At 49.4% G+C, this 26,680-nt stretch overlaps 11 protein-coding genes across 11 annotated transcripts; 7 read left to right on the top strand and 4 right to left on the bottom strand.

The window, feature by feature from the left end:
• Window positions 1–1,862: 1,862 nt before the first annotated feature.
• BDV37DRAFT_282312 (uncharacterized protein) lies at window positions 1,863–2,453 on the top strand (the record flags this gene model as incomplete). Its single annotated transcript, XM_032087013.1, has 2 exons — window positions 1,863–2,311; window positions 2,375–2,453. The coding sequence occupies 2 exons, from the start codon at window positions 1,863–1,865 to the stop codon at window positions 2,451–2,453; spliced, it is 528 nt and encodes a 175-aa protein (XP_031942395.1).
• A 168-nt stretch (window positions 2,454–2,621) lies between these two features.
• On the bottom strand, window positions 2,622–4,417 carry BDV37DRAFT_293462 (carboxylesterase; the record flags this gene model as incomplete). Its single annotated transcript, XM_032089422.1, has 5 exons — window positions 2,622–2,719; window positions 2,770–3,172; window positions 3,227–3,813; window positions 3,860–4,076; window positions 4,181–4,417. The coding sequence occupies 5 exons, from the start codon at window positions 4,415–4,417 to the stop codon at window positions 2,622–2,624; spliced, it is 1,542 nt and encodes a 513-aa protein (XP_031942394.1).
• Window positions 4,418–8,578: 4,161 nt separating this feature from the next.
• On the top strand, window positions 8,579–9,944 carry BDV37DRAFT_271029 (uncharacterized protein; the record flags this gene model as incomplete). The annotated part of the gene is made up of 7 exons (XM_032084656.1): window positions 8,579–8,749; window positions 8,805–9,059; window positions 9,102–9,189; window positions 9,239–9,356; window positions 9,407–9,474; window positions 9,523–9,553; window positions 9,602–9,944. The coding sequence occupies 7 exons, from the start codon at window positions 8,579–8,581 to the stop codon at window positions 9,942–9,944; spliced, it is 1,074 nt and encodes a 357-aa protein (XP_031942393.1).
• A 1,477-nt stretch (window positions 9,945–11,421) lies between these two features.
• BDV37DRAFT_282309 (putative quinol monooxygenase) lies at window positions 11,422–11,814 on the top strand (the record flags this gene model as incomplete). The annotated part of the gene is made up of 2 exons (XM_032087012.1): window positions 11,422–11,443; window positions 11,519–11,814. 2 exons carry the CDS (start codon window positions 11,422–11,424, stop codon window positions 11,812–11,814), a joined length of 318 nt encoding a protein of 105 aa, XP_031942392.1.
• A 756-nt stretch (window positions 11,815–12,570) lies between these two features.
• Window positions 12,571–14,154, top strand: BDV37DRAFT_101787 (alpha-hydroxy acid oxidase). Its single transcript, XM_032078192.1, has 3 exons — window positions 12,571–12,806; window positions 12,875–13,758; window positions 13,830–14,154. The coding sequence occupies exons 1-3, from the start codon at window positions 12,719–12,721 to the stop codon at window positions 13,980–13,982; spliced, it is 1,125 nt and encodes a 374-aa protein (XP_031942391.1). The 5' UTR covers window positions 12,571–12,718; the 3' UTR covers window positions 13,983–14,154.
• An 830-nt stretch (window positions 14,155–14,984) lies between these two features.
• On the top strand, window positions 14,985–16,840 carry BDV37DRAFT_101789 (glycoside hydrolase family 76 protein). Its single transcript, XM_032078193.1, has 4 exons — window positions 14,985–15,247; window positions 15,323–15,570; window positions 15,623–16,072; window positions 16,131–16,840. Exons 1-4 carry the CDS (start codon window positions 15,148–15,150, stop codon window positions 16,707–16,709), a joined length of 1,377 nt encoding a protein of 458 aa, XP_031942390.1. The 5' UTR covers window positions 14,985–15,147; the 3' UTR covers window positions 16,710–16,840.
• A 130-nt stretch (window positions 16,841–16,970) lies between these two features.
• On the bottom strand, window positions 16,971–18,149 carry BDV37DRAFT_282306 (uncharacterized protein; the record flags this gene model as incomplete). Its single annotated transcript, XM_032087011.1, has 1 exon — window positions 16,971–18,149. The coding sequence occupies one exon, from the start codon at window positions 18,147–18,149 to the stop codon at window positions 16,971–16,973; it is 1,179 nt and encodes a 392-aa protein (XP_031942389.1).
• Window positions 18,094–20,044, top strand: BDV37DRAFT_246316 (major facilitator superfamily domain-containing protein). The gene has a single exon (XM_032081747.1). It carries the CDS (start codon window positions 18,608–18,610, stop codon window positions 19,997–19,999), a length of 1,392 nt encoding a protein of 463 aa, XP_031942388.1. The 5' UTR covers window positions 18,094–18,607; the 3' UTR covers window positions 20,000–20,044.
• A 17-nt stretch (window positions 20,045–20,061) lies between these two features.
• BDV37DRAFT_282304 (GMC oxidoreductase-domain-containing protein) lies at window positions 20,062–21,409 on the bottom strand (the record flags this gene model as incomplete). Its single annotated transcript, XM_032087010.1, has 4 exons — window positions 20,062–20,562; window positions 20,626–20,882; window positions 20,937–21,357; window positions 21,395–21,409. The coding sequence occupies 4 exons, from the start codon at window positions 21,407–21,409 to the stop codon at window positions 20,062–20,064; spliced, it is 1,194 nt and encodes a 397-aa protein (XP_031942387.1).
• Window positions 21,410–21,595: 186 nt separating this feature from the next.
• BDV37DRAFT_246315 (GNAT family N-acetyltransferase) lies at window positions 21,596–22,406 on the top strand. Its single transcript, XM_032081746.1, has one exon. It carries the CDS (start codon window positions 21,711–21,713, stop codon window positions 22,242–22,244), a length of 534 nt encoding a protein of 177 aa, XP_031942386.1. The 5' UTR covers window positions 21,596–21,710; the 3' UTR covers window positions 22,245–22,406.
• Window positions 22,407–22,702: 296 nt separating this feature from the next.
• On the bottom strand, window positions 22,703–26,093 carry BDV37DRAFT_271024 (uncharacterized protein; the record flags this gene model as incomplete). The annotated part of the gene is made up of 7 exons (XM_032084655.1): window positions 22,703–22,945; window positions 22,997–23,404; window positions 23,471–23,688; window positions 23,800–23,867; window positions 23,916–23,982; window positions 25,296–25,585; window positions 25,645–26,093. The coding sequence occupies 7 exons, from the start codon at window positions 26,091–26,093 to the stop codon at window positions 22,703–22,705; spliced, it is 1,743 nt and encodes a 580-aa protein (XP_031942385.1).
• Between the last annotated feature and the right edge of the window lie 587 nt (window positions 26,094–26,680).

Here is a 26,680-nt window from a genome sequence, read left to right as displayed (position 1 = left end):
ATGGTGCGACTCTTCGCAGGGGCGCCATTCCATCTACAACATCAACCCCCCTTGCTTACAAAACATCGCGCCTGCATTCCACCACCACGACCACGATAATTTGATTGGATATCAGCGCTCGCATTTAAAACGGCATTTCATATGAGCCAATTAAATTGGTTATTGGCTATATCGAGGAGCACCAGGACTAAAGCTAACCGATGCGTCGGGAGAGTGTAGGTCGCGTCGGCAGGCGACGATGGGGATAGGGTACAGCACCAGTCATGTGAATGCATCCTTGTCTTACTTCTGACTATTCATGCATGTGTTGATTACTCGTGCTAATCCCTTGAAAATTCTTTCTGATGAGAAGATCACAGTTAACTGTATTACTAACAAGCAATCCTTTTAAGGGTCATAGGCAGTTGCTAGCTATATCAGCCCCAGTCGTCGAAGCCCTTGGACAGGAATAAAATCATGACCTCCTACAGCAGCACTACCTGACACTAGTAACTTTCGATGTATATGATACTGTAGCAGCGCTGAGGAGAACTAAACGCCCTCTATTTTCTAAACTGTGTGCACTCGGTCGGTCCCTTCATTCTCCGTTTAATGACACCTGCGTAGGATACGGATTGGGCTATAGAAAGTGCAATGATCTATTCGAGCCATGACCATCCTATCATGAACCAATTTGTGTTACACGAATGCAATCATCACTTTTAACTTCAAACCGCTGACCGGGAGGTAAATCTAGGACATTATCGAACCTCAGCCCATGCGTCATATCACCAATGGAGAGCAAGACCCAAGGTTCTAGGTCCCGTTTAGTGGTTCCAGTATAATCCAGCAAATCGGCGTTCCGACAAAAGAGCTATATATCCGGTTCCGGTCTCAAATATCAAAGTTCCAAGTGTCAAAGATTCGTAATTGCATAATAGTACCGGTGTCCTGAGGCCAGATGTCCACACTGAGTAGCTTTGTACGGTGTGAGAGCACACAATGTCGTTGACATATCAGTAAAAAAAATAGAAGTTTATCTAGAATTCAAAGCATGCTGCTAACCTAACTCCGTCGGGCGGCTTCCACAAGTGATACAGCGATGCGGATGCGAATCCCGCCGACCTGGAGTGGGGTTTACACCGGAAGATCAAGCATAATTGTCTCTATAATCTGCCTCTACTTGGTGTGGAGTAGCGATTAAAATAGCAGATTTGCTAACAGAGTTGACTGTCCTTTGGACATGGACGAGCCAAAGTATGATGCTATTCTTTTATAGGATACTATATTTGATCCATTGAATTATTAGCTCCTGATAGTAATCTTTATATTTCCGCAACAGGCAACAGTTAATGTACCCTTCTTTTTACATACGATCAGAAGAAGGTACTTGATGCTCCACGCATGATCTCACTAGTATTGCAAACTAGCTAATGGTATTTCAGATCATAGTCTAGAGCCTTTTCCATTCTTCCATCTTGCAGAGCAATATTGCCACAAAACTCTTTTACATTGAAGATTCCCCGCTTGCGTCTTAAAAAGTCATATGAAGGATAACGCCATCAGTATTGACCCACAGATGTATTATAAGATGGTATATGCCAAATGGGACTCAAGAAGAGAACGAGAGTTTATTACGATAGACTCTCAAAATGATGGATTTTGCCGTACAATGTTACATTCCAGTACTCAGCTCTATGAGAATAATGACATTACTGAGCCAGAAGATTTATTCTGGTGGAGACTCAGAAGATATAAATACCCAGTCAAATATCATTAAGATCTCAAATTTCTCTCCTCATTAATGCCAGACACATCGCTCTTGTCAAGCCTAGGTGAACTTATATTCTATCTACCCTATAAAGAAGCTTTCAGAAGCCCCAATGCCTAACAGAAACGACTATATCTTCAACAAGCCCGTTGGAGGAAGGGGTGGTGATAGCTTCGGTGACGAGCTTTGGAGTGATACGCCAGTGAGTGAGGTTGAGGCCTGGTATGGCCATGCGTGGGGTGCAGATTTCACGGTGTTGAAAGGAATAAAAGTCCATTGGGGCAGAAATTCCAGCCGAAGGGTTGGCCAACCATCCGATGGGGAGTTGCACACAAGCTATTCTTTCGCCCCAAATGAAAGAGTCCGGTGGATGACTCTGAAGGGAGCCGATCCAGGCTCTCAGGGTCGTTGCGACTCGCTCAGTTTTGAAGCAAATAACCCCTTCGCTGCAGGTGGCACTGGTGGCTCCCCACATAACGAGGATCTCGGCAATCACGTTTTCCATGGGTTTGTCGGGAAGGCAGCAGGAGATATTGACAGCCTTGGGGCAGTTTTCCATAGGTAGTCAGGGTGAGCTTATAATTCATATGTTTATACTTATGTTCTGCTCATTAACAATTATAGACGCCGACACAAGCCTTCTGCACGGCTTGAGGACCATGCTGAAGCACAAAGAACAATGGATCCACCAGCAGAAAAGTGATCATTTTTACTTGTTTCGCGTACACCAATGTTCCTGGTAGTAATCAACTGTCTGTCAATTTACAACTCCAATTTGTGTACATTTATGTTAATATCAGAGTATGGGGGAGGTAAAACTTATTTGCAGGTTGGAAGTGGTCATAACCTTCTTTTCGGGATCCATGCCTTCTTAAGCCGTGTCGTTCCAACAACCAACATTGTATAAGCCGGGATCTACAAATCTTGCACCTGGTTTGTTCTCTTCACCCAAAGCGATCAATGTAGTCCCTACTTTCAGTTAGAGTGCACCCCTGTCATAGATCCCCTTGAATACATACCAGTCAGAGAGAAACGGGGCCATCCCAGTTTCTCCAAACCGTGGTGGGGGTCAGCGACGAAGGCTGCCCAAGCATGCTGCATCCTTCTGCGTAGTTTCACCTGGTGGGCGCTTTCCGAGATATTAGTTACGGCTTGAGAGTTGCCAAAAATCATGTTCAACTCCACTCCATGATAAGCCCCGCTAGTTGGGTACAAACGGGTGTTGTTCCAGTCGGCAAAGTAACGGAAGCGCCATGCAGGAACACCCGCACGTATCCGAGCCATGACTGCATCATCAGTAGGGCGTGTGAAGGTCTCCTTGTTGAACGCTTGCCATTCCGACTCAGGCAATGTAGATATTTTGGCCCACGCTGAGATCTTATAGAAACCAGCCTCATTGTGGGTATGTCCAGCAAGATATGGCTGATTGTACACGATCAGTTGTATGTTAGGAAGTTTCTGGATACGACAGCTTACAAGGTGTGCAAATCTTCCTGCCCTTGCAAGCAGTTCGTAGTCACTGAAAACCGTGATATTGTCCACAGTTGGCTGGAAGGCGGGCTGCGTTCGGGCTGCACTACTGGTTGCAGGAGGCTTGATCTTGCCCGATGCAGCTAATAATGCTGTTGCATTCTGCCTCTTCATGCACCCCAGCACGTCACCCGATCTGCATCCCATCAACGAAGTGAGCTCCTCCCAGTGCTGTGTGGATAATTCTGGGGAATTGGCTGGGAAGCTGTCCGCCGTTCCCGAATGCGAAATGAGGCCAGCCACGACAGGGTCGTCACGATATGAATATGCCCAATAATCGGCGGCGGCGCCACCACAAGATTGCCCTGACATTATAATTCGACTGGGATCACCGCCGAATGCCTGGATATTGTCCCGTACCCACTCCACTGCTTTTCGCTGGTCTAGAAGTCCGAGATTGGACTGCTTCCCAGGGATACCGGGAAAGCCAAAAATATTCATTCGGTATGTCGCAGTGACAACAACAATATCCTCAACATAGGCAAAGTTTGCTCCCTGGTAGAAAGGAGTATTGGTTGTTCCGGATGTCCATCCTGGATTATTGTCAGTTTAATACTTGAGCATGCATTGGGAACCTACTCCCGCCATGGAAATGAACTACAACAGGCTTTAAGGTGTAATTGTCTGCCTTCTTGCTCCAGACATTTAGGGTCAGACAGTCTTCACTGTGACTGTTATTCGTTGATGAGGTGAAAGCGCTCATTATATTGTCGAACTGTGGTGTTTTATGAGGGTAATTAATCGTTGACCCCACAGCGTATGGGCAGTCGCTATACGTTTCAGATGAAATACATTTCTGGTCTTCTGTTGTGTAACTTACAATCCCTACAAAACATATTGGTCAATATTTATGGGGGGTCGAGAGTGTGGCTCCGAATACCAGAGACTAGACAGACTTACATAGTGGCTGGCAACATACTCTGGACCCCTTTGATATGGTTCTGGTGGTTCAAAGCGCAATTTCCCAATTGGTGGTGCAGCATAGGGAATTCCCAGATACTCAATCACGTCGGGATATTCGTGCGATCTATGGCCAATAATCTCGCCGTTGGATGTTTGAACAGCCGATCCAGCTACCGAGCGTGCAAACACAGGGCCGCAAAGAACTAACAGAAGGATAGGTATACGAATGACCATCGTGGTGATTTGCGTAATCTCAATAGAGTGCTAGGTGCAGGATTGTAGGGGTTATAAGAGTAAGGAGTGCGCTAACTTACACGTTTATCCTCACCCCTCGTATGACAGGGATTCAAATCCTATTTTCGCACTACGGAGTACAATTGGCGCCTTCGGCAATTCCTGGTCAAGCCAATTTATATATACTACTTCCCGGCCTCGTGTTTGGTTAGATCTCTCCTTCGCAATGTCTCCTCTCACCGGGATGCTTCTGCTTGCAATACTTTGGTCAAAGGTATGCACCGCTCCAATATGGACAAGCACCAAAAAACGATAGAAATGCAAACAAGCCATCCATGAACCTCGGTTGACATGTCTTGCTGATAAACGAGCCAATGGTAAGTAGGGCACAGTCTCATTGCCGACACTAGGTATCGTTAGTGCCGATGATCCATCTGCTAGGTGAGGGATTAAGGCTACAATGGATAGGACATTGTCATCGGGTTCGTCATTTTTCCTACTCTGGACTAGATACTTGAGCCTTTTTTATGACAATTAAGCAACCTTCTATCCGTTTTCCCAACGACCTTTCTCCAGGAACCCATGTCTCCACGTCTGCACTGTAACTGACCTAATCAAATGCCGCCATGGAGATGCGACAAAGCGCAAAAATGCACTTTTCGTTTTGAGCTCACTGTGTACAAGCTTTAAATGACTCAGTCGAGAAACGCGTTCTGTCACGCGTTGTGGTAAGGGGAATGTGGCAGCAGACCCTCGCATCCCTTCCACGCAAGGTGCCGCTCATGCTGGGATTCGAGCCTCACCCATACTCACGACGTGGGTGAGCACGTGATTAGCGACTGTTTTCTTTAGGTCAGCCTTCAAGTGTATATGTCTTGAGAGGCTCATGATCTTTTCTTTGGTGCGTTATTCATGGGGGCTTCCCCCTTTATTTGCTGAACTACCACCTCAAGCTAAAAACTTCTTCCGTGGTCTACTTAATACAGTCCAATACAGACAAGCAAACGGGGAAGCTGAAAAAAAAAAAAAAAGAAAAAAGAAAAACAGGGTGATTTGCTTGGTGTATTTCTTTTTTAAATCAATGTGCAGCATATCAAAAGTTTTCTGGCCGAGTGAGCTCAACATCGGAAATATATATCTGTTTAATTGAGGTAGGTGGACTTGCTACCCCGTAAAAAATACCTGCTACAGCGATCGGCACAACAGCAGCTCAGGGATTTCCACTGGAATTCTCATCTATGCTATAAAAGCTCTTCAAATATAATATTAGTAATATGTCACAAGCGACACAAAAAAACCCGAAAGTCACTGGGCGGCACCAGTGCGGCGATCATTGTCACAGCAAGGACAACCGTACGAGGCCGAATGATCGGCTCCCCGACGATATCAAGATAAGGCAAGGCTCTGGCGAATCTTAGTATCGGCTCATAGACCCACGAATAAAACTAGACTAACCGCTGTTAAGCTAAGGGTAACTTTGCGCCAATGACGCGGTCCTGTAAATTCTCGTTTCGCAAGTCAAGCTCTCCCAATGTGTGTTCCTGGGTTAGTGGAAGCTTTGCCTTGATCTTTAAATTGAAGATAGCTTAGTATTACCTACAAGGTAGCACCCCCACGCCCGCTGGCCAGGCGAACTTGATTATAAACAGTACACAGTCACAGCTTAACAGCTTATCTATCCTCGGCCGAATGAAAGTGGGGTGTTGTATATATCGTTGCATTCTTCGGATATATCAGATCTGATTCCCAAATTAAGTTTTGACATGGACATCTGATCGAGGAAGTGTTTTAAAGGACGATTAGATTGCAGATTAAGATTTGTTGGAGAAAAACAATTTACCCTGATGTTAAATGGTATTGGACGAACCTTTCATAGAGCGTTTATTCAAGGCGACACATATGGGGTTTCCTAGGAAGAAAGATTCTTTAGACGCAAGTGCTGTTCTATCTTGTGCATGCATATAGTACATAGTTGAACAGAAGAAGAAAAATGACCAATCATTTCCCTCAATCTGGAAGGGTGGTCTAAGACGCGTAGCTCTTGTGGATTCAAGCAATATGAACCCCACCAGAAGAGTTCCAAGAGCGATGCCACCAAGGCTTAGGGTACATGATGACCCAACCCGCGTCAGTGAATTTTCAGTAGCTGCAACGCTAAGGAGGACGTATCAGGTGCTATGCAAGCCGATACATAAGACGCTGTACGCGTGACCTTCAACTTTGTATTGGGCTCTATAACGCATGATTTAGTACCGAGGCTTTTGTGGCCAGACAACTTTGAAGCCAAGAGCCACGGAAACATGTCCCGTCCCGGGAAGCATTCGGCGATTTAACAACAGTTTCATCGGACGAAAGCTCCACCAACTGATCGGCCCACTCTATATGTTTGCTGGCAATCAGGAGAACTTCAGTTCGCATAAATCCCTTGATGCTATGAGCGTCCTGCAGCCGGCCCATCAACTGAAAACGCCCATTAAGGGAGACAGAAGTGTTGATGGCGTAGTCGACAGTGTTCTTACATCCTAAGCTACTGCAGCAGTCGCCCCAGTTTCCTCTCGTGGAAGCAGTTCAAAACGCGTCAATGACAACACATGAAGGGGCATACTTGGTCGGCTGTTTTTGAGAAAATTGCTTGGAAAGAAAAATGCTAGACATGCGGGTACTTGCCAAGCATTGTGATGAATGCGGCTTGTATCTTATCCACTGCAAATTTTTTTTCTCACTCGCTTGGCTTGTCAATGGCCATACAATTTGCAACTTATGCAAGGATTAGCGTCTGCATAAATCAGCTAGTATCAAGTCCGGCCCATGGTTGCCACCAGGTCGGAATCATAAGTCCATCCTGCTGTTACGGCCGGAAAGCTTCCGAATTTAATAAGCTTAACCACAGGCCTATTAGCGGCAGGCACAGTTGAATCCGATCCATTTCTATCTTCTGGTAGTCCCATTGTCAGTTGTACCTGATGTCTCACCAAGTGTGGATCGATTTCAGCAGTCTAACTCTCCACAATACGGAGTGGCCATCACACCATAATTCCCTGTCAGGGGAATCTATATGTCATCTACTGTATTCTTCGGCCTCTCCATACTGAGGTGTTCCCTGAGTCACATTAGTTCGAAAAGAGTGAGTGCAGGTGCTGAGGCTTTTTTGAGGCATTCGGTATTACTTATGAAATTTATTCTGTGTTCCGGAACTGCCAATGTTTCATTTTCATTGTATTGAGGAAATTCTATTGGAGGGTTCAAAGGAACAAAGAAGGCAGTGGAAAGGGAGCCCCAGATAGGGAGGCCGTGAAGACGCGCCTTTTAGAATTATGCCTCGGAGAAACGATGGAGAAACACCACGATTAAGGAATAATTGGCGAGAGGGTCTTTTTCCATATAAAACGAAGATCTACATGGCCAAGACACGCCATTCTTCGGCTACTGCCTGAAGTTCGCCTTGGGTGGGGAATGCTACCTCTAGATAAATCCAACAAACAGCATTGGGCAGATCACACTGGTCTTCCATATATGGAGCTGAAGCTATCGAATCCTTCGTGTCATCAACCCGTTCTCCTGTCGCATTGGCATGTACTGTACGTAATGTAACTGACAACGACCCGAGAAAATCGACTAGCTGTTCGAGAGTTTGCTGCATATTAATGAGCTGCTCATATTCGCCATATCTTATTAAACGGCGTGTCATATGGTATGGAATCGAAAGGCAGGTGGTCGCGGGATGAGTCTATATATATCCACTCTTGCCTTATAAATCTTTGATGTGGGACCGAATTGCAGAAGATGCTCCGAAAGAGTGGATTCCAGCATCAACAGTCACAACGGCCCAGTACTAGCGTTGATCTGTTGCATCCTTTCGTCCTGATTGGATCCAGCTGCTATTAGCCAATATATCCTTGGGCAAGGCTATGCAGAAATCATGGTGTAGCGCGATCTCATCTCGGCTGGCCTGCCTGACTCCATTTTCAACGACACGTTTACCAAGTTTGCTAACCCAGTATGTCTGCACGGATTCTGCATCGTCCCTAGTTATATACTAGGTGGGGGCTGCCCCTACACAAGTCCGAAGTCGGGTTGTTTTTTCTAATTTCTGATCAATGTTCTCACCTCGATCTCTACCGCAACCCCGTCCTAGGTAACGGCAAAGGCAGACATTTTACAATGTCTGCCAGTGTGACTAACACTGATACTCATGATAAAGGTCCTCGGATTCTTGCAGTGGTATGGACATTATCAGCCCTTACGACTATTGTCGTCGCTGCACGTGTGTACATCCGTCAATGGTTGATTCGCAATGCCGGCATTGATGACTATATTATTATTCTGGCACTGGTAATGCCCCTAGATTACCTTCGTACATCAGAGTCTCACAGCTTACCGTGTACAGTGCCTAACATTAACGTCCGTGGGAATGACAACGGCAAACGTACATATGGGATACGGAAAACACGCCTGGTTCCTGGACCCAAGCACCGTGGAGACCATAAGCTTGGTCAATACCATCAGCTTCGCAATCGGCATCTTTTGCTTCACCGTTCCCAAGGTCGCAGTAACGGTTCTCTTGACTCGGATTCTCAACCCAAGCCGTGCACAGCGTATATGGCTATGGACCATGATTGGACTGACGGCGTCGGTGTCATTCGCATGTATATTTTTGTTATTTGTGCAATGTGACCCTCCTCAGGCCGCATGGCAGCGCCGCCTCGTCACCGAGGGCAACGCAAACTGCAATGATGTGCAAATTTTAATCAAGTATGCCATCTTTAATGCTGGTAGGCTGTTCTCGGATATCGTTGGGGAATACAACTGATTGCGTGGTAGCGCTGTCGGCAAGTGTCGATCTGTACTTGGCCATATATCCCAGTACTGTCCTCATGAAACTCCGCATGCCCTTGCGGAAACGCCTAGCACTTTGTGCGGCTTTGGGTATGGGGATCATGTATGTTAACTGTCCGTCACATTTGGTAGACGATAACTAATCGATGCAAGTGCCGCGGCGACCGCTATTGCAAAAAGTACGCAGTTTCCAGACTTTGCGAATCAGGATGACTATACATGTGAGAAGCCCCAGAACTCATCTCTCCAGCTATTGCTAACAATCCCAGACGCAACCGCGGATCTTGTCATGTGGACAAAGTAAGACAGGCACATTCTCTCTTGACAAACTCATACTAACCAATCCAGCGTGGAATCAAATGTTCTCATTCTAGCATCCTGCATCCCGACTCTCCAACCCATCATCGAGCTGACGCTTAGGGGACACATGCGTACTCGAAGCCCCCGAGGGAAAGACGCCAACTATCCACGCGATTCCGCTTTCCAGAGAACCGGGCATAAAACAAACCGGCGGTCGGATCGGTCGATTACACACGTTGAGAGCCAAGAGAGTATCCTTGGTGCTGAAGAACGGCAGAAAAATAGTCATCCTCTCGGTGCTATTGTGCGGACAGATGATGTTCAAGTGGAATTCAACACTAGATCTGCGCATAGCGTGCCAGAGAGACATATGACGTGGCAGATTGGGTAGAAACTTATACCATAGGATCTATAATATCCGTTCAGGGTATGGAGGATGTTCTTTTCACACCATTTGTCTGTATATACCGTATGTTGTTTGAGCTGGGTAGATACATTGATTCATTTATGACCTGGCATACGTATTTTATTAACTTTTTGTCTATTATGAGGACCACACAGTGTAAGATTCATTTCTTGATGTTATCTGGATTATCAATCAGATACTCTCAGCCCCTGGGCGCGTCGAGATTTGGATACTTCCCCCAATCTATTTCTACCACTGGAACTCCTCCATGTGGACCAGTTGTCTTACTTTGGACCATATTTAGATCTATATTCTCCGTAAGGGTCTGTGCAAAAGTACGGGAGCGTTGGTCTATATTGGGCGCCATTCGGAAGGATTCCGCTTTCAACGTCCATGGACTAGTGCGATCCTTCTGGTCCGGTGGTCCAAATTGATGTTAATAGACAGGAAAGGATGCTTTGACGATAGCAGGGGCTGATTTCTGTTTATATCTCTCTCCTTATCTATTCCACTTGGCAGACCATAGACTCGGAACCTATATTACGTCTCAGTTCTTGCAAACTGGTCCAACTCTGGAACTGTCGTCCAAAACTACAATAAGCACAGCGACAGCCCAAGTCCGGCGATTCATAGTACACCTTCTATCGAATAATAGCAGTCTACAAACACAGAACCATGAATCGCGAAGGGCCACACCAGGTAGTATGAGATGCCACGAAGAGACTAGACCCTAAAGAGCAATGAATCAAGACTGCAACGCCCTGACCCTCGGTTTCTTGGTAATCCCGATAGGTTTCCCTTCGGCATATCAGTTCCACTCGGATCGGCAAACCGGGAGCACATTCCGTGGGCCTCTTGGCATATAAAACCTTGTCCTTTGAACAGCGAAACTTGCAGTGCATGGTTAAACTGACACATCTTTTGGACTTCTGGACAATCTGTTTAACCCCCCAAGAAAACTGGTTTCCGTTACCAGGGTTGTGTGCGACCTAGATTCAGGAGTTGGAGATGCAAATCCACACCGGGTGAAACCGGGATGCCGACAACATCCACACGTGATCAAAAGCTTACTGCCCAAGGCATGAACACAACACATGAACTCGATAAGATAAGCGCTTGGAGCATCGTCATCCCAAATCGCTGTGATGGATATCGTGCTCTAGAGCTCTTTCTCTCTCTTCCTCCTCCAGACCCAACTCGAAGAATGACACCAGCAAGCAGCGAGGAGCACATTCAAGAGATCCCAAACATCCCTAATATGATGATATCATAATACTCCAACGACTCAATCCCCAACAAGTCACCCCCACCAGCAACCCAAACCCTTATTCACCGAAGAAGCCCCAAAGGGCAAAAGCAACATCTCCGCCCCACAGTCCCATATAAGAACTCGCAACTTAGCTCCGTTACCCCTCCAAACCTCCACGTTTCACACCTGGAAGCAAATCCCAAAGTGCCCAAGATGGTCTACACAATCGTTGTCCGTACGTTATCTCCCCGGAATGGCTTTCGCAGCGCGGTGATTGATTGAGACTAACTCGGCCGGGGTGGGATTATAGACATGCGCGCGAAGCCCGATGAGGAGTCTATCTCCAAGCTCCACGCCAAGCTCCTGGAGGCCTCGGCCGTTTACTCGAAGGATAAGGAGACTCTCTCCTGGTTCGTGATGCAGTCGGTCCATGATAAGCAGGATTTCTGTATCGTGGAGCGGTATCTCAATGAGGGCTCGCAGAAGTATCACCTCGAGAACCCTTACTGGAAGACTTTCGATCCCTATGTCATTCCTCTGTTGGAGAAGGAGATGGATCTCCGGAGATTCGAGGAGTTGGTTCCTGAGGGTGAGGAGAAGAAGTAAACGTGTTTGGGATGGATGTTATGATGTATAACCGATCCCTACACCAGTACTGGGGTCGGTTAATGTTTACATGAGGATCAAACAAATATGATATCCGGTATATATATATATATATAATTTTGTTTTGATGTACTACGTCAGGCCTCTAGGAGGAAAGCTGACGGGATTCTCTCAATTGTTGCTGTACCAAGTGTTGTAGGTGCTAATGTGGAGCTCCCGGCAATCGCTGCTAATTTATATCTAGGCGAGTCAGCAACTAGGTATTGACCTCTTCACACTTGCGGTAAACAAAGTCATTCGGATTTTGCCATACTATTGTCCCCTCATAATGGAACATCAACCGGGCAGATCAAAATTAATGTAGATTGCATCTGAGTGAATTATCAGTTCCTCCACTTGACGATGCTAAACAGGAAGTTATCATGCCTACGCAAATGTCGTGGCCAATGCACTCTCCGACCTTTCTTGTAGAGTACTCCATACAGTATTATCTAGAGGTAATGGGTCGCCCCGAGTCTAGAAACGTAGGGGCGTATTGGCCTAATAGAATAAGCTTGAAAGACTTTACCCCGCATTATCTCGCCAAAGTCAATGCGATGTTCCTGTGAATAATATTTGGGTCGAACCATCCACCTGTTGGCGACAAAGTTAATTGAGTGGATGATAGGAGAGTCGGACCGAAGTCCGATACAGATAGTTTATTCTCATTTGACGAGAGGGCCGATCATCTCGAATGGAATGATAGGGCGCACAGTAGGGCGTGCAGTCACGGTGTCACGTGAGTCTACAAGAAGCTCCTCTGTAATATTGTCCATAGCAGATAAAGCCATCTGCAACGTACATACGAAGTCGGGCCTTTGTGTTAAACACTTTACCTTCACCTGATACCAGGCTCCGAAGCATCATGGGGGCCCAATCGCCGAAAGAGATGATCCTGTGCATCGAGGATATCAAATCCGCCGCGGGGCAGAAGCTACCCGCATCATCCAGAGGTGCGGGGTGATACTGACATGAGCATTCCACGCACAATTCCGTTGTTACTGATTACGAGATGCTACAGATTTCTACAATGCAGGCTCGACGGACCAAGTCACCGTCACGGAGAATTCCACCGCCTATGCGAAGTACCGTCTGCGTCCGCGGGTACTCGTGGACGTCTCCCAGGCAGACACGAGCACCACCGTGTTCGGAGAGAAGATCAGCTTTCCGCTATGTGTAGCGCCGGCGGGCATCCAGGCAATGGCACATCCAGATGGTGAACTGGCGACCAGTCGCGCGTGTGCGAAACAACAGGTCCACATGGGTGTTTCGTCGTTCGCAAATTATTCTGTGGAGGAGATCCGCGCGGCGGGGATGGACGTCGGACCGATACAGCACACCATGCAGATTTATACCATGCAAGATCGAGCACACCAGGAGCGCATTATCAGACGTGCCGAAGCGGCGGGTTGCGTCGCGATCTTCTTAACGGCGGACAGTCCGATTCTTGGCGTGCGGTACAGTGAGCATCGGAATGATTTCCGAGCGCCCGAAGGCCTCGCCTTTCCCATGCTGGAGAAGACATCGGAGATGATTCGTGCTGAGCGACACGAGGATGGGTTCACGGGAGTCAATTCAAGCTCGCATTCATGGGCTCGGGAAATCCCCTGGCTCAGAAGCGTGACCAAAATGCAGATCTGGATCAAGGGCGTGCTCACGGCGGAGGACGTGGAGCTTGCCATCCAGTACGGTTGTGACGGAGTCGTCGTGAGTAATCATGGCGGCAGACAGCTTGACGGCACTCCGGCCACGATTGATGCCCTTCCGGAGTGTGCGAAAGCTGCGAAGGGTAAGATCCGAGTACACATCGACGGGGGGATCCGCAACGGAACGGATATTTTCAAAGCCCTGGCGCTTGGTGCGGAATGCTGCTGGATTGGGCGGCCGATCATCTGGGGTCTTGCAGTAAGTCACGCATCTAACGATGCTCTTCCATTCCTCCAAGCAGCAGTGTCGCTGATCAGTTCTCGCGGTAGTATGACGGAGAGGCCGGGGCGAGTAAAGTGCTGGAGATTCTATATGCGGAGTTCAAACGCTGCATGCAGCTCACGGGCTGTAAGAGCGTAGCGGATATTTCTCCGGCTTCGCTGGGCGTCGTGAGAAGTGATGGGCCATTAGCCCGGTTGTAACCTTTGCCGCCCATTCGCAGTTTTGTCCTTCAGTTCCCTGTCATTCCTGTGCATTTTTGGTACTGTTCCATTGTTCAGTTGCATAATACGGAGTACTTGTGGCTATGTTCAAGACCAGATAGATCGCAATTTGAAAAGGGGAGTGCGTTGACGGATGCGGAAGTCCCGAGAGCTGAAAGAGTTCAAAATCATTCAAAGGGGCAAGGCGTCAGGACACGTGCCCCACTAGTTCAAGTTTTTCCAGTGGGGACGATCCAATTCTTGAGTCGCAATTTCATTTTCAATTTCCTTCCGACAAGGAGGGTCGAGTCTCTTTGATGATGAAAAGAAAGCGACACAAACAATGTATGCATGGTGGGATCTTGTTCCTTTTGTAAACGAATACGACTGTCATCTGGTCGGGTCTAGAATCATGAATGCCGGTTTCAGTGCTATTTATAGCAAACCTACCTGCAAGGAATTCAATGTGATTGATCCCCACCCGCTGGAGATCATGAGGAAACAGTTTGAGGAAGGACCTTGAGTAAGTTAGAAAGATAGCCTGTCCTCCGACTTTCCCCTACACCACCTCTTGCCGGAACGTCCATCATTGCGCCCCTTTTGGCCGCCAAGGTAGGGTTAGCATACGGGAAGAAATGACGCCGAGAAACTCAACCCAGGAGCACCACGTTGTGCAAGTCTTGGACCGCAAAAGGATTCGTCACGGAGCAACAAGTCTGGGGAAGACAGACGATGGAACCGAAGACGATCAAACCAGGGTCAGCGCCCTCTGCGACTTGACATGAACCCCTAATAAAGAAACGAAGATTCAACAGGCAGCCAGGAAAACGCGATGAGACTTGGCGCGCGCTAAAACCCCCGAAAAAGCAGGGAGCGCCGCGATCCCATTGGCGGACGCGACTGTGGCGTGGACATCTTGGCGGATACACTGGTCCCTTGGCGTTTCACTGCCAAACTTGCCTTTCCTCGTCTTTCCCCCCCTTTAAAATTCCACCACATAATAATAATGGCTGTCCCGTCGCCCCTGGGAAAAAATAAAGCTCCGTCATACCAGCCCTTCGCATAGCTGGAGCCAAACTAGGGCGATTAATCCTGAATTAAGCATAAATCTGTTCATAATACATACTATACTGACTCTCACACAAACAAACACAAACACCCCCATATGCGCGGACTAAGTTGGCAACAGCTCGGCGGAGCTGTCCTGCTCCTGCTTCAGGGGCAGGTGGCCCTGTCGGCTCTCACCGTGCAGGTGAATAGTAAGGGTATGTCGATGCTTTCTATTTCCTAATTCGGTTCTGTGGGTGAAAGAGTACGAGTTCTTAGGGCATGATTTCCAGATTCGTTGGCCAATGCGGGGAAGCAGATCGCCGATCCTATGATGGACTTCTATGACAAAAATCAGACGGAAGGCATTCCCGGCAAGCTCACCGACACCTGGTACGTCGCTGGCGCCATGTTCATGACCTTGATTCAGTACTGGGCCACCTCGGGTGTCGACCAATACAACAAGGTCGTGTCACATGATATGATGTTCCAGGCGGGGGAGAATTACGATTACTTCTCCGCCAACTATAGTCAATGGCTGGTAGGTGTGAGACGCGTCCCACGGATGGGTATCATAGTTAACCGTGAACCAGGGAAACGATGACCAGATGTTCTGGGGTCTTGCCAGTATCACCGCGTCGGAGACCGGGTTCCCTGAAATCTCGGGGAAACCCACCTGGACGTCTCTGGCTCGGACTGTGTTCAATATGCAGATCGAGCGGTGGGATGAGACCGCTTGCAATGGTGGGTTGCGCTGGCAAATCTGGCCCTACCAGGCGGGTTACACCATGAAAAACTCCATCTCGAATGGCGGTCTGTTCGAGTTGTCCGCTCGTCTCGCCCGCTTCACCAAGAATGACACTTACGCCGAGTGGGCCGAGAAGATCTGGGACTGGTCGGCGAGCTCACCTCTCATCCGCACCGAGAAGTGGTACGTGGCTGACTCGACGTCAAATGAAAACAACTGCAAAGACTCCGGCAACAACCAATGGACGTACAACTACGGAACCTTTATGTCAGGTGCCGCGTTCATGTATAACTATGTAGGTCATCCCGTCCGACTCTGCCTGTTTCCTGACCAGCATACTGATCTGTACCTAGACCAATGGCGACGAGAAGTGGTTGAAGCGCGTCAATGGCTTGTTAGAAAGCACCTTTGCCACGTTCTTCCCGTCCAACTTCGGCGGTAACGTGCTGTCGGAGGTGGCCTGTGAGCCGATCATGAGCTGCGATCGCAACCAATTAGGTTTTAAGGGATATACGGCTATGTGGCTGGCCCATACCGCCATTTTGGTTCCCTCGACCGCGGACCGAATCCTCCCCAAACTGCAAGGCTCTGCAGAAGCAATTGCAAAGCAGTGCTCGGGCGGGTCCGACAATCTCTGTGGTGAAACATGGGGCAAACCCACTTGGGACGGGATGTCGGGCCTGGAAGTGCAGATGGCCGCATTGGGTGGCATTACTTCGAACTTGATGCTCCTGGAGAGCAAGGCGCCGCAGACCATCGACACAAATCCCGACGCAGCGGAACACCACATTGACAATAACGACAACAGCAGCAAGGACCCGACCAAGTCGAAGCCGATTGAGACCGCGGATCGGGCCGGAGCCTGGATCTTGACGGTCATGATCGCTGCCGGTGCGATAGGCGCCGTAGGGTGGTTGATCAAGACGCAATAAGGGATCGGTTGGCTTTTCTTTTCATGTACAAATCGCCGTGCTCAAACGGGTCAGGTGGGACATATCTTTTATTCCGGAAATAGCTTTCGTGCATTATGTTTTACTATGCTTTCCTTTCTCATGACACCGAATAAATACCTAATCAGAACATATCTTCATACCCCTTTGACAAATACTTCCCAGTGCAAGAGAGTGTGTTCAACACAGTACCGAAGAGAATAATAAATATACCAATCCAATCTGCGACAAATCAATTGTACCCTACCCATCAAGTGCCTGCACAACCTGTGCCCAATCCCCAAATCCATAAGCACCGGGCACGGAGGGCCCGTCGAATAAACTTGCCAGCACCACACGATCCGTCTGCTCCCCTTCCCATGGCTCCCTCCCATGCTGTGCAATAATATTATCAAAAACCAATACATCCCCCTCCTGCCACCGATGCAGCACCCTAATCTCATCCGTAATCTTGGCTAAATGCGCCAGGTATTTTTCCGGAATAGGTGTCCCATCACCATAGAGCTGATGCGTCACATTCTTCCTCTGGTCATTTGCCTGTAACCTCTTATAGTACGCCGCCAGGCCAGTAAACAGCGTGGGCAGATTCGTCCCCGGCTGCGTCCGAATCACCGGCAGTCGATGGGTAAGCACGATCCCAGTCTCGGTCCATTCCCACGTCGTATGGCCCCCACGACCATACCGGGCAATCTGCGCTTCGATCTTCCTGCGCCTCGTCTCTTCATCGTCCCCATCCTGGATCTCTTTCCCGAATGCCTGGCGCAACGTCGACCCGCCCTCATACTGCTTGTCAAAATTGTAGACCACCCGACTCAGAACGCCCTTCTCAGCAAGCTCATCCACAAACTCGGGTATTTCCGCCTGCGCACGCCGGAACAACTCCAACGACGAAGAAATCGGCGTTTCCCCGCCCTTCGCCGGAGCGTGCTGGTTATAGAAGAAGATATACTCCGGCGCATGCGGAACCTGCGGCGACTCGTTGTGGTTATAGATCTGCACTTCTTTCGGTGCCTCGTTGGCGGGGGCTACATTCGGGGCGAGTACGGGGCGATCGACTACGATGCCGATGATCTCGTGCGGCTTGTACCCGAAGGCGTGGGCGAATCTACTGAAGTCGTCCGCGTTGTGGATTGGGAGGTCCCGGAAGAGGAGGGTTCCGTGGCGCGCGAGGTATTTGGTGAAGGCTTGATCGCGCGATTGTAGGGTTTCAATTGTGGAAATGATGGCGTCGAGAGTGAGGGACTGTTTACTGTCCTCTGTTGGGCGTAGGGCTAGGGGGATCACGGTGTTGCTGGGATGCGGTGGGCCGAGAATGCGTTGGTTGGTCGGGGGGAGCGTGAAGGGTTCGAATGTGATGGTTGGAGATGGGGTGTCGGTGAGGAGGAGGTTGGGGATATTCAATTGCTCGATGGAGGTGGTCATATTGTGTCTATCTATATGGATTGGAAGGGTTGGGTCTTCGTGAGAGAACAAGGTTGGACTGCTCGGTATATAACTGCCATCCATCCCCGCATCGACTATCTCGGTGCGATAGGTCGATGATGTGCTCAGTGGCGCCAAGATTGCGCCAACCCCGCCATTTGGCTGCTGCTTGTGATAATCTTCGAGCAAGACAAGGATTGTCGGTTATGAGTGGTCCTCTGCATATTGCGTCACAAGTCTAGGTCCTTATCTACCGGTCCTTCAGGTTCTTGACGCGCCATGGCCGAGGTTAGATAGTTATCATGCAAGGGGGGGATGATCTTGCGTGCTTGGGGAATGATGAGTGATCTCTATCTATAATCTGAGTGAAGAGTCAGCCAGTCTGTTATTGAGACTCCCACCCCAGCACGCAAGACATTATCAAAAACAAAGAGGAGGGGTCAAACGCTGTTCTCACGATGACAGCAAGCAGCAAGGACGGAGAACAAGTATCCCCGACAGTAACCGACAATGGCGAGAATCACCTGCAAAAAAGGCGATCCTTCATTCGCAGCACGCTATTCCAAATCCTCGTTGTTGGCCTCTGCGCCTTCTGTGCCCCAGGGATATGGAGCGCCATGAACGGCCTGGGCGTGGGGGGCTCACAAAGTCCGAACCTGGTGAACGCCGCCAACGCCCTGTTGTACGCCTTTATGACGGTCACCTGCTTTGCCGGCCCCTGGCTGACGAACATCATCGGGTTCCGCTACACGCTGGCAATCGGGTCAGTCGGCTACCCGCTCTACGCCGCAGGTCTATATCTGAACAACCGCACCGGCGCAACCTGGCTCGTCTATCTTGGCTCCATAACCTGCGGCCTCAGTGCCGGCTTCTTCTGGAGCGTCGAAGGCGCCATCGCCACAGGCTATCCAGAGCAGCACAAACGAGGCCGGTACATCGCAACGTGGTTCACATTCCGGAATTTCGGAAACATCATCGGCGGCGCCATCTCCCTGGGGATCAACCACAGCGTCAACAAACGCGGGCAGGTAGGATACCAAACCTATCTCGGCTTCATCGCCATCCAATGCCTGGGTCTAGTGTTCGGCCTCTTACTATCGAACCCAGAGAAAGTCCAACGCGACGACGGAACTCGCATCGAAGCCCCCAGGAACATAAACTGGCGCACAGAATTGCGTGCCATGTGGCGTCTCGCCCGAAGCAAATCTATCCTCCTCCTCACGCCCCTGTTCTGGTACTTCGGCTGGATCCAGGCCTACCCGGGCACCTACCTGGCAACCTACTTCACGGTTCGCTCCCGGGCACTCGGCAGCTTCCTCTCGGCCGTAGTCGGCACGCTAGCCACCTGGCTGGGCGGTACACTCGTCGACCTACCCTGGCTTCCAAGCCGGAAGGCAAGGGCTGTAACAACATACGGCCTCATTGCAGCCATGAACACCGCAACGTGGATCTGGGCCGTGGTGATTCAAAACGAATACAGACATACCAAGCCCGTGCTGGACTGGGCGGACCAAAGCGCGTTTGGGCGCGGCTTTGGGGTCTACATGTTCGAGCGGATCAGCTTAGGCATGGTCGAGAACTATATCTACTGGTGTATTGGGAATCTGTCGGATTCGCCCGGTGATCAGATCAGATATAGCTCTTTGCTGAGGGGGATTGAGACTGCCGGTGTGGCGGTCGGGTTCGGGGTGCAGGCTGTGCCGACGGCTTTGATTGTGACTGCGGGAATTAATCTGGGGTTGTGGTGTGTTGCGTTGCCCTTTAGCTATTATGCTACTCTGGGGGTTGTGAGGAAGTTCGCCAAGATGGGGTTGGTAGGACAAGGGGATAGACCTGAAGAGAGATATTGATGAAATAGAATTAAGTGTATATGAGCTACAGTTAGACTGCAATGCGAGGCTGGCTGGACAGGTTATCTAGTGTGTTCAATCGGTATATTGATCTCACTCCAAATCACATCTGCGGCCTTTTCGGCCACTGTATAGATCGCCAGAGCAGGAAATGTACCCGGTATACGAGGAAACGCAGAGCCGTCAACGACGCGTAACCGGTCCACCCCACGAACCCGGAACTTTGAATCAAGCACGGCCATCGGGCCATCATCGCTGCCGATCGGACAAGTACGCATAGAAGGATGTCCCCATGCGGTGTCCTTGATATAAGTCTCTATGTCCTCTTGGGAGGTAACGTTGGCACCAGGTAGGACCTCAGAAACGGGGAGGAGCTGATGCTTGAAAGCCCTACAGCCCAGCTCGAGTGCTTCATACATAGCCTGTAGGTCTGCCCTGTAGTCGCCAATGCCGGTGTCGAAGTAATTGAACATAATTTCCGGCGGATTGAGCGGGTCCGCAGACCGAAGTGTCACAGTTCCCGCGTTATTTCGAGGATAAGCTTCAAGCGCAGTACAGGTGAACTAGTCGTGCCTGGCAGTGGCGTTGTCAGCGTGGCCCGGGAAATAGCCCCGGAAGTTACCCACAACAGAGAACAGATTGATGTCAATTTCGTCGCTAGTAGTGGCTGTACTCTTGTAGAACATCGATGTGAGAACACCTGAAGAGCTGTAGATGCCGCGGTCGCCGAGTACTGATTTCATCCAGCGTGTAAGGCATGGGTCAGATTGGCCGTGGAGGCGGAAAGGACATGCCTTCAGAGAGGAGATGTCTTTCGGGGTATGAACCTGTACCATTGCTTCATATTGATCTTGACGGTTCTTCCCCACGCCTGGTAGGTCGACTGGGACTTTGATGCCATGTTTCTTGAGCTCAGTACTTGTGGCGAGTTATATACCCCTCGAGCGATGATGACCTCGCACGACGCAGTGGACACCGGCTTTACCATTGCTAGATAAGGGACTGGCTTTGTACAAATATTTGCCGTCGAGGAGCCCTACGCCTATGGCGCGAGGTGGGTTAGCAGAATCATTAATTTCAAGCTTGGTCACAAAACAATTCATCCGAACATCAAGAGGGTATTTCTCGCTTCCATTCTCATTGACTGCATCATGAATCGAGACTATAAACTCCTGCGATTCGTTGCGCTTAGCATCATTCACTGAAAGAGTCGAGGTATAGTAAGCAGGTGTCTTGTCGCGCGCCTCAGTGTCGGCATTTGCATCACCAACAACCAGCGAAGCAATGTTGACGAGAGCATTCGTCCCATTGTCCAACGCAAGGGCACCACCAAGGACCAGGCTCAGTATCTGTGGATCCTGCAACAATATTCGCAACGGCGGGGTCTCAACATACTATAAACAAGAACATAATGCATCCATTTCCAGGCAGCAAGCAATATCAATCAAGTCAAAAGGCTAAACCATATTCTAGTCTACAGATGAATGGTGCTGCATGCAATGAAAATCGCCTTTGCTGTTCTTAGGGCTTCTGAAGCCAAGCCATATAAGCCACAACTCGAACTCCGAAGCTACTCCGTAGTCCGATAGCCACGGAGTTCTCACCCCGCACAACTCTCACAACTCTTGAATACTTATATCACCCTCAGAGTAGTTACCATTCTATTCTATAACTCCAACTCCAATTAGCAGATCCGACCAGAAAAGCAACCATGTCAAATACACCCACACTCCCACCCGGCTACTCCCTCCGCCAAGGCTACCCCTCAGTACGAGATTACATCCACCTCCGCTCCGCCTCGGGTCTATCACCCCACAGCGCCGCCCAAGCGGAGGCCGCAATGCGCGGTAGCTGGTACGGGTGCTACATTACGTACAACGGAAACTCCGAGCCAGAAAACAAGGACATTGCCAAATCCCGTTCAAACGACACCACAGACGAAGTCACAGTCGGCATGGGTCGTGTCATCGGCGACGGAGGCTGGTATTTCCACATCGCCGATATGGCCGTGCTGCCGGAGCACCAGCGCAAGGGCCTGGGCGATGTGGTTTTGAAACACCTCATGAGCAAAATTCGTTCGCTGGCGCCTCCGCCGGAAAGAGCGCCGGATGGGAGACTGATGGGTACCTATGTGAACTTGTTAGCTGATGTGCCGGGTCGCAAGCTGTATGCCAGGAATGGGTTTGTCGATTCGATGCCGCATTCTATGGGTATGGTGCAATTGTTGGATGGGGAGGGTGCTTAGCATGGGGTGTTAGCGGTGGTATCTTTACCTGTACAGCTGGGGATCGTGTTGTGTGGGGGGCTAGACGATTCAGTTGTGGTGTGTCAATCTACGAAGTTTTGTATATTGAGCGTCGTTGGTCATGGTTTCTTTAAGCGATACTTGACAGATCTTACAAATACCAAGGAGAGACGGTAGAGTCAATCTTGTCATAAACAAATGCTGACACTGGTGGTAAGCTAACGACTAACCAGACCCTTTCTAGATATAATTCAATTTTCTAGACAGGCGATGGAAGATGGAGTCAAACAGTTGAGGCTGTATCGTACTCCTCGAGCACAACAAGCACTGTAACTAGACTGTTCAACGCATAACTGTAAGCCTGTGTCCATCGAAATCCATCGTATACACTATAATGAGCACCATTATTTTTTTCTAAAGGAAACATGGATACACTTTCATTGCATGAAATCATATAATTAGACTCTATCCGAATATATACTCCCAGCAGGGTCCTTCCTCCAAGCCCTAATATTCTCTATCCCGCTCTTGATCGTCCTCCATCCCAGAGAATAGTACACCAACCCAAGCAAAGCCATCGAATAACCCACGATCTGAATCGTGCTCACCTGCGTGTGCCAGAGCACGACCGAGGCAACAATCAGCAGAATGTTCTTCGGAATACTGACAAGCGTCGTCGTCAGTCCCGACGTCTTTCCGATCTGAAGACATTGTTAGCCTGTTCGTTGCATGTGCGGGACCGAGTTACTCACAAGGACAAAGATCGACACGTTCAGCATGAATCCCACCACAGCATTTGACAACAGCGTCAAATAGCCAGTGTTGGGGACAACACTCCAGTGGAAATCTCTGAGCTCTGTATTCCAGGCAATTATGGAGTTCATGACAGCGCAGACCGGCGCGGCATAGTAGAGGCTGACGAGCGGGTCCATTTTCTGGCCGTCATCAGAGAGCAGGATTTGCATCATCACGAGCCGGTTCGCGTCGCAGAAGAGACTGGCCATCTGGTAGAAGATGCCGAGTAGTGAAAATTGGATTTCACCTGACACGGCCAGGCCCACACTGCATGTGATGACTAGGACGTTTATCAGTACCTCCACTGAAGGTGTCGCTACTCCCCATGACCAGCTGACCAGGAGGGTGACGACTGGTCCGGCGGCCTGGTGGAATTGTCAGCTTCACGTTGCTTTGAGCTATATAATACTAGCAGGGCGATGGGATAATACCTTCAGCATTTGAATAAATGAAATGTTGAGGTAGAGGTAGACTATATTTCCGAAGACGAGGCTGCCGCTGTATAGCAGGCCAATGGGAAGCATCGTGCGTGCATACATTCGGCTATTCATCTCGATATTCTTACGGCTATCGAGTAAGGTCGTAGTCCGTGCCAGGACCTGAGTGACCACCGTAGCGAATACCAGATGCCATGTCGTGAGAAGGATGGCTGCAATTCTTTAGCAATTGGAAACACCTTCAGATAGCAACACACTCACGATATCCTGACACGGCGGTTAGTTGGAATAATTATCCTGCAGCGCGACTGTATTCAACTTACTGAATTCCGTCGAGTCCAAGATCCATTTATTGAACAACACCGTGAGGTTTGACCAGAAGACCCAGGATCTGTTCGCGGTCAGCTACGGTAAACGCGGGAACCACCAAGAGACGTACAGAATATCTAAGGTGATATTCCATGTCGGCTTTTTGCCGCCATTAAGTTCGTGATATGTCATTTCACCTCGTTTGTTTCCCCTGATATTTCTGCGACCAGAAGAAGTTTATGATTTCTCAAAGGGACTCTAATCCCAACTTAAGCCCCAAACAAAGACAAGGTGACGGAGCGATGTAAGACCAATTCGTTAAGTGGGGTCCATTTGCCTAGGGGGCGTCTCATTTCATCAGACGGCCATGACTATTAAGTGTTCAGTGATAAGTGTACACGCAAAATCGCAATATCATCAGCAGCCAAAAAAAGATTCATAAGCTGGCTCCAATTCTTACTTAAGTTCGCGAACTGGAGGTCTAGGTATCATTCGACTGGGGCTGTTGTACGGAACTAGCGGATGGGTGTGATTGCCCGTTGCCCTAACCAAGGGAGTAAACATGGTTGCCTGGAACACCTTCCATTCGCTGAGCGCACTCCACATTACGGTCATTACGGTAAGACCCTGAAAAGAAAAAGGGTTGGAAAGCTAAGAATAATCTCTTGACCCCTGTTCTGTGCTCGCTTCGCCGTTTGCGACTAAAGCCCATGGCAGGAGCACCCCAGAAGCCGAGTCAGGTACCAGCCGATGTTACCTTCAGCCGAGGCAGACTTAGCTTGATTTTTTTTTTTTTAGCTTTGTCTGACTTTGCATTTCTTGGTCCTGCGAAGCGTCCCAATCCGAATTGTTTGGGTCGATGAAACCTTGAAATGAACTCATCCTACATTCCTTGCCCCCGAACATGTCACCCGCTTGCGGAATAGAAGGGACCCGCACGGCAGTCGCGTTCAAGCCTTTTAGTCTTCCGTTTTAATCCGCACTCTTCTAGTCCCACTAACTCTGTGGAACTCTAGAAATGACCATATGGGCCCCAAAGGTGCGGTGATGAAATAGAAAGTATCGCTCATATTACAATAATTACAAAGTTAAGAACTCGAATTGATCCAATTCTATGGTAACAAGTAAAAACGAAGATTAGAACCTTTGGTATACAACTCTCACCACGAATGGGTACAATACGTAATAAAGTAACTAGGCCAAGCTTCCACCTCCATCAATCGTTTGCACTCCTCCGGATCGAACGTCGGGTTCTCCCACGCCGCCTGGCAAACGGAGGCATTGTTCGCATCATCCACCCAGCTGAAGGGGTAGATCTGCTTCTCTGGCAGGAGCACCAGCGCGTCTTGGATGTGCGCGCCCATGGCCAGCTCACTCTCGTCGCAAAACAACTGCCAGGATGGCTGCCGCCGTTGAATCGTCTTGCATGCATGCTGTCGCAATGAATTGTCTTTGAAGTTGTCCCAGTATTTCTTGATCATCAGGCTCAGTGCCCCGGGTCCGGTCAGACCCTCGACAGATCCATCCCCGGTTCCCTCCGGGTGTTCGATCACGTTGAGAACCGGAAGAAGCCAAAACGGGTGACCCGGCGGCGATGCCATCCAGCCGTTGGGCACCGCAGCGGAACTCAGAATATCTACAGTGCGAGCCATGCGACCTAGGAATGCGCGCTGCACGGTGGCTTTTTGAAATGTCGGGGCAGACGAGAGGAGGTCTTGGTGTGCGGCAAGAGCGGTTTCATGCCCGGCAAACAGCGGCGCGACAGGGCGCAAGGCTTCGGTATCCACGTCGGCGTACATCCTGTGCAATTAGTTACAATTGCGAACGATTGACTAGGCGAAGCGCTCGGAAGGACCTACCCGCCAAACAAATACATATAAAAATTACGAACAATGTCCGCCCGGAGGATTTCTTTCGGAAGACTGTCGTAAGTCTGCAAGAACCAAGGGAAATACTGCTCAACCAGCATTCGATTGGTTTCGTCATCCCAAAGCACATATTCCCAGTCCGAGTTCTGCGTACGCATGCCATGTACCCATTCTTGAGCACGCTCGCTCATGTTGCTGCCCGCGGGAAACCATGTCTGATGGATGATCTTAGGAATCGTGGTTCCATCGTGGGATAGTGGACGCGATAATAGAGTGCGAGCAGGCAGTTCACGGGCGATTGGGGGCGAGTTAGCTGGCACCACCGAGGGTACGATAGATGAACGGAAGGGATAGGAGAGGAGCAAAAGAAAGACGGAGATGGAGAGGATGAGCTGGACCCTCCGCCGAGAGAGGCAGCCAAATGGTGAGTCAGCTACCATTTTGAAGCAAAGACCTGTGTGGCTTCGAATTTCGTAGTAACAAACGTCTAGGTTATAAACATGTATAGAGAAGTTCGAGCATCGACAGCCCTCATCGAGCTTGCCGTATCCAAATACCTCAAGTTGACAGATGCATCAAATCTGCTATGCTTATGTAGATGTCAGCTGGAGAAATGAGAAATGGAACGATTTCGTGCTGCGCAATGGCTGCCCTGATCCTGGTCTGCGACCGCTTCCAGCCTGTACCCGAGTCCAGAGCCCGCATTCCGGAAACGGCGATGGATGATACTTGAGTTGGAGAACCTGCCATCCACCCAACTACCACATAGTTCCCATAAATCAGGTAAACCCGGTGGAAACAGCTTGTCAGGCGATCCAGCTCTTCTCGTTACAGGCCAATGTAGCACCTGCCAAAGCCTACCGCTGCCGGCCAGACGATGCGTAACCCCGGCTGTCAATGCCCGAAAAGTGCAGTTATACACGATTCATCAATCTTAGAACACAGCATGAGATACTATAGTGTGCTTGTCAGACCTATTCATGATCAGTTGCTAATGGCGATGTTTGTTGGACTGGTGGTCTTCTGT

The sequence above is a fragment of the Aspergillus pseudonomiae genome, assembly GCF_009193645.1.
Source record: "Aspergillus pseudonomiae strain CBS 119388 unplaced genomic scaffold BDV37scaffold_26, whole genome shotgun sequence".
NCBI classification, from domain to species: Eukaryota; Fungi; Ascomycota; class Eurotiomycetes; order Eurotiales; family Aspergillaceae; genus Aspergillus; species Aspergillus pseudonomiae.
The sequence above is the reverse complement of the archived record's forward strand: the minus strand, read 5'-3'. Positions and strand labels throughout refer to the sequence as shown.

Bases quoted from the DNA above. Each gene is read 5' to 3' on its own strand.
- BDV37DRAFT_246315 (XM_032081746.1), top strand. From the start codon at position 21,711: ATGTCAAATACACCCACACTCCCACCCGGCTACTCCCTCCGCCAAGGC.
- BDV37DRAFT_101787 (XM_032078192.1), top strand. From the start codon at position 12,719: ATGGGGGCCCAATCGCCGAAAGAGATGATCCTGTGCATCGAGGATATC. The intron at 12,807-12,874 runs GTGCGGGGTGAT...GAGATGCTACAG, and splicing joins GCTACCCGCATCATCCAGAG to ATTTCTACAATGCAGGCTCG. The intron at 13,759-13,829 runs GTAAGTCACGCA...TTCTCGCGGTAG, and splicing joins CGATCATCTGGGGTCTTGCA to TATGACGGAGAGGCCGGGGC.
- BDV37DRAFT_246316 (XM_032081747.1), top strand. From the start codon at position 18,608: ATGACAGCAAGCAGCAAGGACGGAGAACAAGTATCCCCGACAGTAACC.
- BDV37DRAFT_101789 (XM_032078193.1), top strand. From the start codon at position 15,148: ATGCGCGGACTAAGTTGGCAACAGCTCGGCGGAGCTGTCCTGCTCCTG. The intron at 15,571-15,622 runs GTAGGTGTGAGA...ACCGTGAACCAG, and splicing joins CCAACTATAGTCAATGGCTG to GGAAACGATGACCAGATGTT. The intron at 16,073-16,130 runs GTAGGTCATCCC...ATCTGTACCTAG, and splicing joins CCGCGTTCATGTATAACTAT to ACCAATGGCGACGAGAAGTG.